At 38.5% G+C, this 12,262-nt stretch overlaps 1 protein-coding gene across 6 annotated transcripts in view; it reads left to right on the top strand.

Annotated features, from left to right (window-relative positions):
• ppp6r3 (protein phosphatase 6, regulatory subunit 3) overlaps window positions 1-8,309 on the top strand; it is a 38,923-nt gene extending 30,614 nt beyond the window's left edge. For 4 of the 6 annotated variants that reach the window (XM_084735123.1, XM_084735122.1, XM_084735121.1 and 1 more), the window contains 7 exons: window positions 462-577; window positions 1,251-1,467; window positions 1,586-1,683; window positions 1,813-2,008; window positions 4,835-4,942; window positions 6,444-6,518; window positions 6,788-8,309. In XM_084735123.1, the coding sequence (XP_084591249.1) occupies window positions 462-577; window positions 1,251-1,467; window positions 1,586-1,683; window positions 1,813-2,008; window positions 4,835-4,942; window positions 6,444-6,518; window positions 6,788-6,839 (862 nt within the window). In that variant the 3' untranslated portion in view covers window positions 6,840-8,309. Of the gene's footprint in view, window positions 1-461; window positions 578-1,250; window positions 1,468-1,585; window positions 1,684-1,812; window positions 2,009-3,141; window positions 3,218-4,834; window positions 4,943-6,443; window positions 6,519-6,787 lie in introns of those variants that run through there. The other 2 variants (XM_084735120.1, XM_084735124.1) reach the window with 2 other exon arrangements.
• The last annotated feature ends 3,953 nt before the right edge of the window (window positions 8,310-12,262 follow it).

Below are 12,262 nucleotides of genomic sequence, written 5' to 3'. Positions count from 1 at the left end.
TTAGGCTTTTTGTTAAGTTTGTGTGATAACAGGATAAAGTATATTAGTAAAAGAAATATAAAGAATTGTTGGAATTTCAATTATTGATTTTTCTGTTTCCATTAGTCAGTTACTGACTTTGTCTATAAAAAGACAAAATAAGTTTCAGTGCTTACCATCACAATGTGAGTTACTAGAATAATGAGCCAAATATGTTCTCTTAACTCATCATTACCTGAAACCAAACTAATTTCTAAGTTAAATCAGCACTTTATTAGGTCAGTAACTTTGCTTGATAATCGATCAGCACAAGTTGACAGTGAAGGATTCTGGACTGCCAGCAACACTGTTAACTTTGTAGCACCTACCTTAACAGCCAGGCTATATGAATGTTGCCACACATTTATTGTTCTTTCACATATAAAGAGAGGACGAGGTTGGATATGATTTGCAGTAACTCTTGATATGTGTGTCCATCTCAGGAGCTCAGGAAGCACAGACAGTGAGGAAAGCACAGACTCAGAGGAAGAGGATGTGAAGAGAGATCCATTTGAAGCTTCCAACCCCAGCACCGATGACAGAATGGAAGTTGACACAGGTTGGTGTTAGAGTTGTCACAATACCAAAATTTTAAATTTTGATACAATATTAGTATAACAAATGATGCTCAATATCTCTTTAAATACCAGGGCAAAAGGGGAAAAAGGTATAGGCACACAAAATATGATACTTTTGGTACTACTTTTTAAATTATAATTATTAAAAACCTGCACACAGCGTTTGAACAAGTCAGTGAACACTGGTTTTGCTGCAACCCAAATTTCAGTCAGGTCAATAAAGACCAAACAGAACTGAGGTTTTTAATAGCTTGTGTACCTTAAATACTGTTGACTGTCTAATTAACAGAAATGGTATTGTCTTAAACATGAGGTATTGAAAAAGTATTGAAGTATCAATATTTCTGACTACCTTATTTGGTTTTTGAGTATTTGCCTGGACTTGATTTAGGGTCAAATATGATTTATCACAGTTAAGATTTTTCATTTTGACTTAAATTTGGGATGTGAGTTTAGAGCTCATGTGGGGACTAATTAGGTTTATTTTTAGTTTAGGTTGTCGTATGCAGAGCTCATGGTGAGAGTTATGGAAAGACTTTCTGGTTTCTGTCTATACAAGTAGGCACAGGCAGTATTATATTTTTTTAGTTGATAAGAAAACCATAGTTTTGTAATACTTTACTTTTCCTAATTTTGTGGTGGTGTTTTTTTTAGGACCAGTGTGGACAGCCAACTTTGATGATATCCCTATGGACACGGGTACATCCACAGCTCCAGCCTCCAGTCCCAACAACCCTGCTGCCTCCTCTCCTTTGTCCTCCTCTTCCTCTTCCACAGAAGTCCTCCCTGAGGCAGGATGGAGCTCCTCCCCTGCTGCCACATCCAACTCTGAAACAGGCTGGGCTGATTTCTCCAATTTCACCCCTGTTAGGTAGGACATCCTAACAAACTCACATCAGTTTCTGTTGGTGTGCAGTAACAGAAGAGCATTGCTTACTTTTGGCTTTGAATCTGAAAGTGCTTCATTAATAGAGATTACTATCTTTCAGTCCCAAAGACCCTCTGAGGTGCAACTCCCCTGTTGCTATGGAAACCAGCATAGAGACAATGGACCCACTGGGGGTCAACGCACCCATGCAGCCTGAAGGTGAGATATGTGCACCTGCATGTCCATGGAAGGAGTGAATATACCTTTTGGCAGGGTCATTTTGGTTTGCAAAATGATTTTGACCTTGGTCAGGTCTGACACCATTGTTGCCTTTTTTCACATCCCCAGACTGTGATGGCTGGTTGGGAACCAGCATCGCTTCTCCCTCCTCCACGTCACCTAAGGACTGTGGGAGGCCTAAAGCAGAGGAGGAAACGGCCTGTTGTGAGCAGCGCAGCATTACAGAGACAGTCATCAATGGCTCCATGAAAGAAACCGTCAGCCTCACTGTTGACGCCAAGACTGAGACTGCCGTCTTCAAGAGGTTCGCCAAATACACCAACACAAAGAAGTACTGCTCTCTGTGCCACATGACTGAATGCCATTAGAAATAGTTTCAATGCTAAAGTTGTGGTCCCGGTGTTCAAAAAACCCAAGAGAGTAGCACTGGAAAGCTCTCTAACATCATGGTGTCTTTGCCAAAGTGGCTCCCCTGCAGGATGTGTATCAGTAGTATTGTCAGATCTGTTATCTTATGAGTGCCCTCATCACTGGGTCTCTGTTCCTGAAGACGCAGTTTCAAACTAAGATCTGTGACAAGTCTATTTGTTATTTAGCTCAAGTCCTGATTTCCACCAACCAACAGCTCACTTTGTTCTGCTCCATGTGAATGAACCTACCACCTGTTTTTCCCTCTTCTCCCACCTGTGCACCAGGTGCTCAGGACACCAAAATATCACACAGACATGCAAACCAGTTTCTAGGTCAGGATTATAACAAACAGTTGAAGCACTGCTTGAGCTGGTTGTTGTGATGCCATGAAAATAGGGCCCTTACACTGGTTCATTTGTCTTACATTTTGTGCTCATTCTTTCACTGTCCAATAATTTGTGGTGGTTGTAGTTAAAATAACAGAAGAGCAAAAGAAAATAACACATCCAGGGCTAGGTGGAGATGATCTGCTGTACATAAAACGATAGTCCACTGTAGCATCAGTGTGAAACACTACTGAATTTAAAAGTCTTTTTATGTGTATGGCTAAATACACTTCTTCTGTTTCAATTTGCACACAAGGCCTCATCTCAAACCAATGTACACACCTGTACTTTGCAGGTTATGTTGCAGGAGTGGTTTAAAAACTTTTCACTTTTGAACTCAATAGCAGCTGACATGAATTCAAGCTGAATATAGACTCCATCCTCCACAAATTACTGCTCTACAAACTTTTAACAGCCACCTCTCAGTCCTGCAAGGAGTGGCAATGTCATACTTGCCTATTGCAAATTCACAGGTTTTGAAGTTGGTTGTCCTCTGTCCTTCTGTCCCTTTGTTGATGCTGCATTATATTGTCTGTCTGTCTGAGTAAATAACAACTGTCTGATGAACTGAGCGACACTTACAACCTGAGCTTCCCCTCCTCTCTCTCTTGCTGTGCGTTGTGGGTGTGGTCTTCTTCAGAGTGTTGAAATCTTATCGGTATGTACAGCCAATCAGAGATCAGCCTGCAGCCGTGATGTAGTCTTGTTGTCACGTCAACCACCAACTTTTCTTTCCCAATTTTGATCTTCTTCTTCTTTGGTTTCAGCTCCTTGTTTGTTTATTTCATTACCTCCATTCTGCATGTGTTTCTACCAGAGGTGTTGTCCAAGTGTAGTTTTTTAGTTTATTCAAATTTCAAATGGCTTTCATTTTAACAGGCCAAACCGATTGTGACACCAAATTCTTATTTGAAATGACACAAGTGAAATTGTCTAAATGTGGAGGTCAGTTTTATGAAATGGCCTCAACATCACTAGAATTGGATTTTTATTAATATTTTTATTCATGTTATGGTCAGCCTCAGATTGGCTTCGACCTTCAGCCATCGCCGTAAGATGGTCAGTCATTAAAATTAAAATGTACAATGAAAGGTGTAACTGCTTAATAAATTATAATGTGCAGGCAGTCAGAGTACTGGACATGTGTTGGTGCCTGGATAGTGAAACGCAGTTGATTTAAATCAGGTTACATGTGTCAGCTCGCCTGACGGGAGGCAAATCAGCTGGTCACCACGTTCTGATTGAACATGCTTGTGACCAGGAAGAATATTTTTTTTTTTTTTTATCTAAAACCTACCATAAACATTCTTCTGTTGAAGATGAGTTTAGTTTTGGTTGCAAAAACTCTTAACTTTTCATCAAACTAAGCTTGTCATTTCTTAGTGGTTTACAAACTGTGATGGAGACACTTAAAGTCCTCAGACATATTGTTGGCTTTTACATGCGCCAATTTCATGTTGGTTATTTGCCAACATATGTGCCAATACTGATAAGCTACAATTGACTGATAAAATTTAGCCCTCTGATTTATCCATGAAATTAAATATTGGTCAAAGGAGTAGCAGTCAAATTATGCAGCAAGAACAACGCTTTTCTTTTTAACATTGACATTTTGCATAATAGTAGGAACCCTCAAGTATCATGAAGTTTCTAGTTTCATCAAGGGTTGTTGTTTTACATTAAAAATTAGTATGATTTTTCATTAGTAAGCCTACTGTTAATCAAACCTGAAAAACAGTATGAATGGTACTGAGTGTGATGAAAGGTAAGAATGTTCCACAAATATAACAATACCCCGAGATATTTGATCAGGTACATATTCTTCTTCTAGCATGATGGATTGTTTTCTGAAATTGACAAGTGCTGAATAATGGTTACATAGCACCTCAAATGTCGGATTGTATTTGGATGTTTGTAGGTGTTTTGCTTTGATTGAGGCCTCATCAAGATTTTTGGTGGTTCTCTGAGACAAAGCAAGACTGACGGCTGGCACAATCAATTTTGGTCTAATCAGTTTCTAAATCAGTTTGTAGGCCTGCCTACTATTTGCTGGCTCTGTAGCTACAAAGTAAACAGAGTATCCTAGCTAAACAACCAAAACTTTCTCCATTTGCTGTACATTTTGATGCTTTTCCTACATACTGTTCACAATTTCCCATTTCAACACCTCCATCCTTTGTTTTACTGTGTGCTCTGTCTGTCAGTTCAGCATGCATCATTGTTCACATCTCACTGTGTTCTGTGTGTTTCTGTGGGGAAAGCGGTTGGTATAAGTCACCTCATATGGTATTAATGTATATTTGTGTGTTTATGTGTGTACCTGTGTGTTCCAGTGATGAAGAGAAGAGTGCTTCTTCAGAGAAATACTCAGTAGGGGAGTGTGTGGATTCGGAGAGAACAGGCTTCAACAGCTCAGCCGCAACCTGCTGTCCCAAAACAGGGTCAGACACAACATACACACTCCACTTACCTACATACTGCTGAAACTGTGTGCACGGGCTCTTCAGTATTCAGTGCCATACCAGACAGAAATGTTATGCTATACCATATCTTTCACACTGAATTGTGTGAGATTTTTCCATGTCTGTAGCTGTGGTAAAATGTTCCAAAATCAGATACAGGTACAGTTGTGAAGCTACATAAACCATGAGCACAACCATCTACCAGCAGTGCCGAAGCCTGTCATTGCACTGTACCATTAGTATGGAGCTTGGAATATGCCAGCGGAATAACTATAGACTTATTGGTATTTATTATAATCAATCAATGAATTTAAAATGTGGTTGAAAATTGGCAAGTTAGATTTTCTTTTAAAGGTCTGGGGTGTGCACTTTAGGGGGATTTATTAGCAGAATATGGCAGGAATGGAATATAATATTCCTAAGTGCCATAGGAATTGTGTTTTTTTTTACCTTCGAGTGAGCCCTTTATATCTCCAGAGGGAAGGAGATGTTTTCTACAGAGGCCACCATGTTGAGCCACTATGTTTCCACAGTAGCCCAGAATGGACAAACCAAACACTGGCTCTAGGTATGGCCTTTTGCATTTTGCGCGAGACCGTAGGTTCTCCTATACACAGGGGGAGAGTAAGACAAGGTGTTTGCAACCTGTAGGTTTACTGGTAGAAGCTACTCACTTGTACACACTGGTCCTTTAAATTATGTATTACAAAGCTCTAATGTCTTTACAATTCTTATCAAAAACCTGTGCAGTGTGCATTAATTAAATCCACCCCATGGAGCAACAGAGGTCTGATCTCACATAACTGCAGGAAGAAAAAAAAAGTATATATAAAACATACATATATAATCATAAAAGCTCATAGTGTAGAAGAATACATCATTACAAAACCATATTATTAAGCTACTATATTTTTATTTTACATATAATCCTCATAATGCATTAATCGATGTATACTAGTTTTTGTATTAACAGATTATAATTGAACATTGTAGATGTCTGTAATTATTAAAGTGGTGGATTCCGAGCTCCCTACGTAAGCACAAAGGGTTTGTCCACAAAAACACATAGTATCTACAGCAGCAGTTGTCACTATCAGAAGATAAGAATCCCAGGCAACATACTGTTCTACCTAAATCTGCACCATTTACTAAGCCATGAATTGGTTTAGGTGTTGGGTTGAAAGACAAAACAAATACTTGGCCACTGCTCTATAGTTCTCGAATAGGTAACAGGCATTTAGACAGTTAGAAATAATTCATCAAATTGTCTTGAATTCCGCATCTTGTTGTATTTCTTATCAAACATTTTTCATATGCATTATATTTGTTGTTGTGCTTGAAGAAGTAAAACTCTTGAACTGTATCTTTTGTACCATCACTGGTTTCCATTAGTACATGATCCAACGAGAGTCATGTTTATATGATTCTTGGCTAGATATTTAGTGACCTTTTTTCTCTGCTTTCCCATGTGTCCTGAAAGCAGTGAGAAGTGTCGGCCCACTGTGGAACTTCCCAATGGTCCTCTAGAGGAAATGTCAGCCATAGAGGAGGCCAAGTAAGTCTGACTGCCCTTGTGCACTGTGGGTGAGAGTTGGATCTAGAGTTTTTCTAAGCTGCACCACTAAATCAGAAAACGCCTCAAACATCATATATGGGGTAATGCACTGTTGTTTCACATTCCACTGTCAGTCTAGCATGACATGATATTCAGAAGTCTCTGTAGATTACAGCTACTCCGTAATTATTTTTTCTCTTAAATAGATGTGTTTTATTTCTGTATGTCTTTAAATCAATCCTTATCTCCATTTTTGTTTTTCTTCCCAGATTGGATCAGAGTGCCGTGTCCTCAGAACCAGCTGTAAATGGGCCGGCGTGAGGGTCTCCTAATGCCAGCCAATGGCCAGCCTGTTCTGCCATGCAGGGCCTTCCTCCTGGCCAGCCAGTGGAGGCCACTGTTCAGAGCTGTACCAATCACACGCCCCCACCAGGACCAGCAATACTCCCATCGGCTCATCACTGACAGACAGACAGACAGGTGTACAGACACAGGATGAACTGAAAAGCAAAACGAGAGACATACTCAAATGGATACAGAATAATTTTTTTCAGCATTTGTTTATATACTATTGTTCTTATAAGGTGATGTGCGACTGATATCTTGCCACTCAAAATTAAATAGTAATGTTGCTATAGTTAAAGAAATGATTGTATGAATAAAATATTTTATAAAAAGAAAAATGTATACAGAAACATAAGATGAATTACCACATCAATTGCTGACTGGTGACCCAACCAACCACTAAGCTGTTGTTAGTCGCTGGATCTGTTATCCTGCAGTCTGAGACTTAATACAACAGTTGCTATATTTAAAATTCTCACCTACCATTGGTCTGTGTCTCTGAGCAAAGCTGCTCCTACAAATTGAAACACATTTTTAAAAAAATCACACTTAAAAATTTATTTTGCTGCAGGTATTATTTGTAAATGTTTTTCTCTTGTATTCTTCTGCATTGAGTAAGACAAGCTTTTTTTTTTTTTTTAATTTATTATGGAAGTAAGATGATGGTTATGTTTTGTTACTAAAGAGCCATACCAACACACCCTGTCCCCTTCTAGCAGGCTGCATTCATGCTAACTGGGTTTCTACCTCGCAGCTAGAAGGCGAAACAGGAGAGATAGAATATGTCATCACTGCAGCCTAAATTGGGAGCTGTAAATGTAAATGCAGCTTGTGTTTTTAGTCCCAACTAAACTTCTTCAGAACCACAGTGCTCTTCTTTGGCCCAAAACTGCTTTTTTAACTTGGGGGATCTCCTCTCAGATCATGGTCATATTTGCAGGTTGAAGATGCATCTAGACAGTGTAGAGAACTTCACAGGACAGTGAAAGGGCTGCCAATGACAAGCAACATGTAGAAACAGGAAATTATTTTGTAAGAAACAGATTTTGCAAATGAGTTACCCTCTGCAACATTAGCCAGTATTCAGCCATGTGGAGCCAGGTATGAACACCTTATGATAAGAATTCATTTCTGATGAGAACTAGTTAGTTGTACATTTGGACAGACACTGACCAAATTTCAACCACTTGGTCTTGTTACTGTATACTGTGTTCAGACTGACAACAGCACTGTGGAAAAAACACAGCACCTTTCTTTTCAAGATGTTGACAAAATCAGAGGTGCAGACTCAGAGGGCTCAGTGCTCTATGGTATCTCACAACACACACTATGATCCTGTTTCCACCTGGCATTAATATGCGTCTCAAGTGACTGCTTGTGATGGGATCTCGCTTCTGCTCTATATGCAAATAAATTAGCACATCATTTCTGCTTGCAAAGACCAAATGTATTGTTATTTTAACCCGCAGGAGGCAGGAGTGCACTTCCTGTGTGTAATCTGCTGGAAATGAGAAGAAGTTTGAACAAGTCCTTGATGTGTGACTGATGTGTCCCAGCAAACCAAATCACCCAAGATGTTTGATGCACTCTTAAGTATCTCAGTGGGCTTTCTGTAATTTTCAGCAGTCACAGACTAGTTCGATTTGAGAACTGAGGATGAGAAAAGGGAGGAATGGAGCTGCGTCTTTCTCGTTTGCTATGACAACCAAAGGACCTGAGAGGGAATTATCAGTGTGTGGTTGGACAGAATCTTAATTAGGACTGTCACTGACAAATGATAGTTAATCTTCATGTATGACAACATTTGATTTCATATGCGGGAAATAGACCGCCGCTAGACAAAACAAGTGCATGTTTATGTGTGCATCCATACATCCAACTGCAACTGTAATATGGTACCTCACATCAGGTGCAGACTTTACAACACTGACAGCTTATCCTGTCCCCAGAATATCAGTGGTTTGGTACCCATCTACAGAGCATCAGTGTTCATCAATTACATTTCATTAAATTGCAAAGTAAATGTAGCTAATCTGTTACAATTACTAATCAAAATGTGGATGATTACTTTTTGGTTTACCTGGTGGAGATCTGCACTCTAAGTGACCTCTTCTAGTTTTTATTTCTATGCCGTATTAATTATTCTACTCATCTACTGTTAATAATTTAAACATTTTTTGCAAGCATACAGGAGAAAACAAATGGATCTTGCCATACAAGCAAGTGGTGTTTAATTTTATGCTGGCATTGCCATCACAAGTGTAACCAGTCACCAACTTCTTTTTTTGAAATCTCCTCATAACTGACTCTTCACCCCATATGGAAATTGGAGTACTTGTTTCATGTGTTCTCCTTTCACGAGAAACCATTTTCCCTGATGTGGTTTCTTTTTGTTTTGCACTTGAAAATGATGCCGTGCACAAATGAATACATAATTCCACTTAAGCAGAGAATGTCTGAGTAGGCGGCCCTTCAGTGTGTCCCAGGAAATGTTTGCGTATACGCTGTTAAGAGACTGTGGCCACACATGATCTGAGTGATGGGATCTCATTGATGCATTCACACTTATTGTAAAGACTGTCCACCTGTGACTAGATCACCCAAGATGCATGTTAATCCCAGGTGGAATCAAGGCCTGTGTTGGCCAGTGAAATCAGTGCATGTGCACATCCCCAGTAGATTGTAAGGTGAACAGTGAAATTCTCCTGTTTACCTGCTAATTGTTGAGATAGTGATAAATTGATTGCCACAGTGATAACTTTCAGAGTTGTAAAATCCGTGCTGTGCGGTGTTTTTGCATCTGATAAGCCTTCAAATGTACGACTTCAGCTTCCTTCCTTCCTGTATTTTATCTTCTCAGCAGTAACCAAAGTAGCACACTCCTTGTGTTTTGCAGTTCGAGTAAATCATTCATGAGTTAGACATGTTTTAGTGCTGTTGTCAGTCTCAAAACACCCTTGTTCCACCTCCATTTTTTTTTTCTTTGATTCACCACCTATACCTAAAAGCTCGCCTTCACGGGGTGTTGGATTGACTTGGAAATTTGACATTTCAGACTCTTCAAACCAACTTAAAACCTGCCTTGGTTATGTTGAAAATTGTAGTTGTTTCTGTGTAAATGGCCTTTTAGCGTCACCAATTCTTGAAGAAAATCTGTCACTTGAACTCCTTGATGCTTTACTTTCTTTATAAATATAATACACATATAAATAAAGGACCAACTATTGTGATTGGCAAAATTGAATCTAAAAAAAATGAACAGCTAATTTTAATTGGCAGCAGATTTGTTGCAGCATTACTGCTGAGTATCCGTCCACATTAAATTAATTTTGGCACTGAGCCCTCAATAGGCCAGTTACCAATGCATCTACCTGCAGCTGGGATTTAAATGATTTATGTATATGTTGCTAGAAGTCACTCATCTGCAGCCTTCTTTCTCTCTTCTCTCCATGGAAGCCCTTTGTTTCCCCTCACCTGATGTGACAGGTTGTTTTCATCTTGACAACACACGATTCACTGGTTGGGATTTGGTTCCATAGAAACTGGTTTTGTAAGTTTTCTGTTCAAGTAAATGGAAAGGGATGAAGGTATTTATATATGATGGTACAACTTAACCCCACTTTTTTGACTATTAATTAAATTTCATCTTAATTTCTGAAGCTAATTGGTCTCTGTAGATGGTTTATTGGGCTTGTCTGTCATGACTAAACCTGTTGCACAATCCCAGAGATTGTTTCTGGAATATTCCCATTATAGGACATTGAAAGCTTATTCCCAGACAGGGGAACATCAGGCACTCTGTTGTATCTCCATACCATTAGCCATGTTTACGTCATCTCTTTGCATATTTCATTGGATTCTGCGTTTATGTTTGCTATAAAACTGCATTACATGGTAGTTATTCCAGTCCAGTGTCAATCTTAAAATGCAAGTTTGAGAAAAGGTGGACCACGAAGCAGTTATGGATTTTGATGGTGGCTGCAGTTGAAGAGCAGATGTCCACACCACTGCAAGTTCTTGCAATCACAGAAAACCTGGAAAAGGTCAGTAATTTTATTCATTTATTTTATTTTGAAGATAATTGAAGGTGTAAGCTGAACCCAAACAAAACTTGGAGCGTATGTTGAAGGTCTGTGTGTAAGATTTACAGAGATCAGTCGTCAGAATACAGCTTAAATGGAACATAGTATTCTTAAGTATGTTTTCATTTGTGTGTAATCGTCTGACGGTAAGAATTGTTGTTTTCACCACTTTATAATGAGTCCTTTCGTCTACAGAGGGTGCAGGCCCTCCTCCATGGAGGTCACAACGTTTCACCACCATGGTCCTGCAGTAGCCCAGAATAGTTCTTTCATGAGATTTGTAGCTTTGATTTGATGCTACATGGAATTAAATCTTACACACTGGTCTTTAAAGGTTTGTTAAATGTTTTACGAAATCATTTAGTAATGAAAAAGTATGTTATCCTTTATCAAGGCAAAGCTTCATTTTTATTAAAAAAATATATATATATACTTGTACCGTCAAAGTTAAAAATAGCTAATATTTGATTACTATTTATTTTTATTAAATAAGAATTTTGTTAATACCTTAAAGGGATAGTTCATCCAAAAATGAAAATTCGGTCATTATCTCCTCCCTCTTGCTGGATTTAGTTTTTTGGTCACTATTCACTTCCATTGTTTGGGAGATTCTGTAACACTGTTTTCCTGTGAAACTCAAGCAGTGTTATGTGGACTAACAACATAAATCTGACCCTCAATCAATATTAGAGTAAATAGATAATGACTGAATTTTCATTTTTGGGTGAACTATCTCTTTAAAAAGTAAATGTTCTGGTGTAAACAATTGCATGTGTTTAGCTGACCAGCTTAGTTTGTATTTATTAAGTGATACACCAGATATACAATTAGATAAAATAAAAATGCAGCCTATTAATTTCCATAACATATTTAGCAAAGAAATGTATTCTTTTATTTTGAAAAAAAAAAAAGAATCCCCTCCTACTTTTCAGCTGTTCCTGGACCAGTTATCACAACTCCTACCATTAAAGATATTGACTTTAGACAAAATAATTGGGGACATATCTTTCAAGAACTCTGGTCTCCATTATTTTCTTTTCAAGAGGAGTATTTCTTGACTTTTTTTTAACCTGGACTTCATGGCCTAGAGCCTTTATACACATAACATAAATTATGGATTATTAAGTTATTGTTAGCATTAATATTGGCACCGCTTTTGTGTCATCTTTCAAAATGTATTTATTTAGTCAGTTTTGTTTTGTTCTGTGCAGTTCTAAATGTACTTTTTTAGTGGGGGCTTTTTATATTATTTTTTCCATTATTTGCTCTTTTGCTTGCTTGCTTTGTTTTCGTTGTCTTTGGGTCTATGAGGGGGGA

This window comes from Lutjanus erythropterus, chromosome 13 (genome assembly GCF_056507025.1).
Source record: "Lutjanus erythropterus isolate fLutEry1 chromosome 13, fLutEry1.hap2, whole genome shotgun sequence".
In the NCBI taxonomy this organism is placed as follows: Eukaryota; Metazoa; Chordata; class Actinopteri; order Lutjaniformes; family Lutjanidae; genus Lutjanus; species Lutjanus erythropterus.
The sequence above is the reverse complement of the archived record's forward strand: the minus strand, read 5'-3'. Positions and strand labels throughout refer to the sequence as shown.